Source organism: Eimeria mitis, genomic scaffold, assembly GCF_000499745.2.
Source record: "Eimeria mitis Houghton genomic scaffold, Emh_scaff711, whole genome shotgun sequence".
Taxonomy (NCBI): domain Eukaryota; phylum Apicomplexa; class Conoidasida; order Eucoccidiorida; family Eimeriidae; genus Eimeria; species Eimeria mitis.
The window spans coordinates 12,866-13,749 of NW_013575177.1; the positions used below are offsets into that span (position 1 = coordinate 12,866).

The window sequence follows — 884 nt, forward strand, 5'->3', positions numbered from 1 at the left end:
TGCTGCTGCTGCTGCTGCTGTGTCTTTGCCTGTTGATGAGCGCTGCACTGCAGCAGCAAACGGCTCTCTCCCTCTCGACTGGTCGCCTCAGCAGCAGTTGCTGCTGCAGCAGCAGCTGCTGGTGCAGCAGCAGCAGCTGCTCCTCCAGCAGCAGCACCCTTATCTCCAGCAGCAGCAGCAGAAGCAGCAGCAGCAGCAGCTGCTGCTGCAACAGCGGCACCCATGTTCGCTGCCTGTGGCCGCAGACATCCCAACAGCAGCAGCAGCATTAGCAGCAGCAGCAACAGCAGCACCAGCAACAGCAGCAGCAATAACAGCAGCAGCAGCAGCAGCAACACCACAGGAGACGTTCTCACTGGGCTGTGGCTGCTGTGGCAATCACCCCGTGCTACAGCAGCAGCTGCTGCTGCACCAAAAGCAGCAGCAGCTGCAGCAGCTGCAGCAGCAGCAGCAGCAGCAGCAGCCACAGCAGCAGCAGCAGCAGCAGCAGATGATGGTTTACGATCACCACTCCAGTGGAGGGTTGACGCTTGCTGATCTAGAGGGCCGAGCCCCTGTTGCTGCTGCTGCTGCTTCTGCTGCTGTTCCTGCTGCTGCTGCTCTTGCTGCTCCTGCTGCTGCAGCGCCAGTTCTTCCCGTTGCAGCAGCAGCAGCAGCAGCAGCAGCAGCAATGCCAGGGCGGATGCTGCAGAGCCTCGAACCGCTAGCTGCAGGGGCAGCAGCTGAAAGCTTTTGTCACCTCTTTATACCCAGCAGCAGCAGCAGCAGCAGCAACAGCAGCAGCAGCAGCAGCAGCAGCAGCAGCGCGATCCCAGCTGCTGCTCTCTTCTTCTTTGCATGCGCCGACCCCCAGCTGCTCAATGCTGCAGCAGCACCGGGGGGGC

The 884-nt window shown here is 61.5% G+C and overlaps 1 protein-coding gene across 1 annotated transcript in view; it reads left to right on the forward strand.

The window, feature by feature from the left end:
* The window catches only part of EMH_0020360 (uncharacterized protein), a gene marked incomplete at both ends in the record, with an annotated part of 13,445 nt that overhangs the window by 11,808 nt on the left and 753 nt on the right, over positions 1–884 (forward strand). The window contains 1 exon segment of the mRNA XM_013501565.1: positions 1–882. Coding sequence (XP_013357019.1) covers positions 1–882 — 882 coding nt within the window.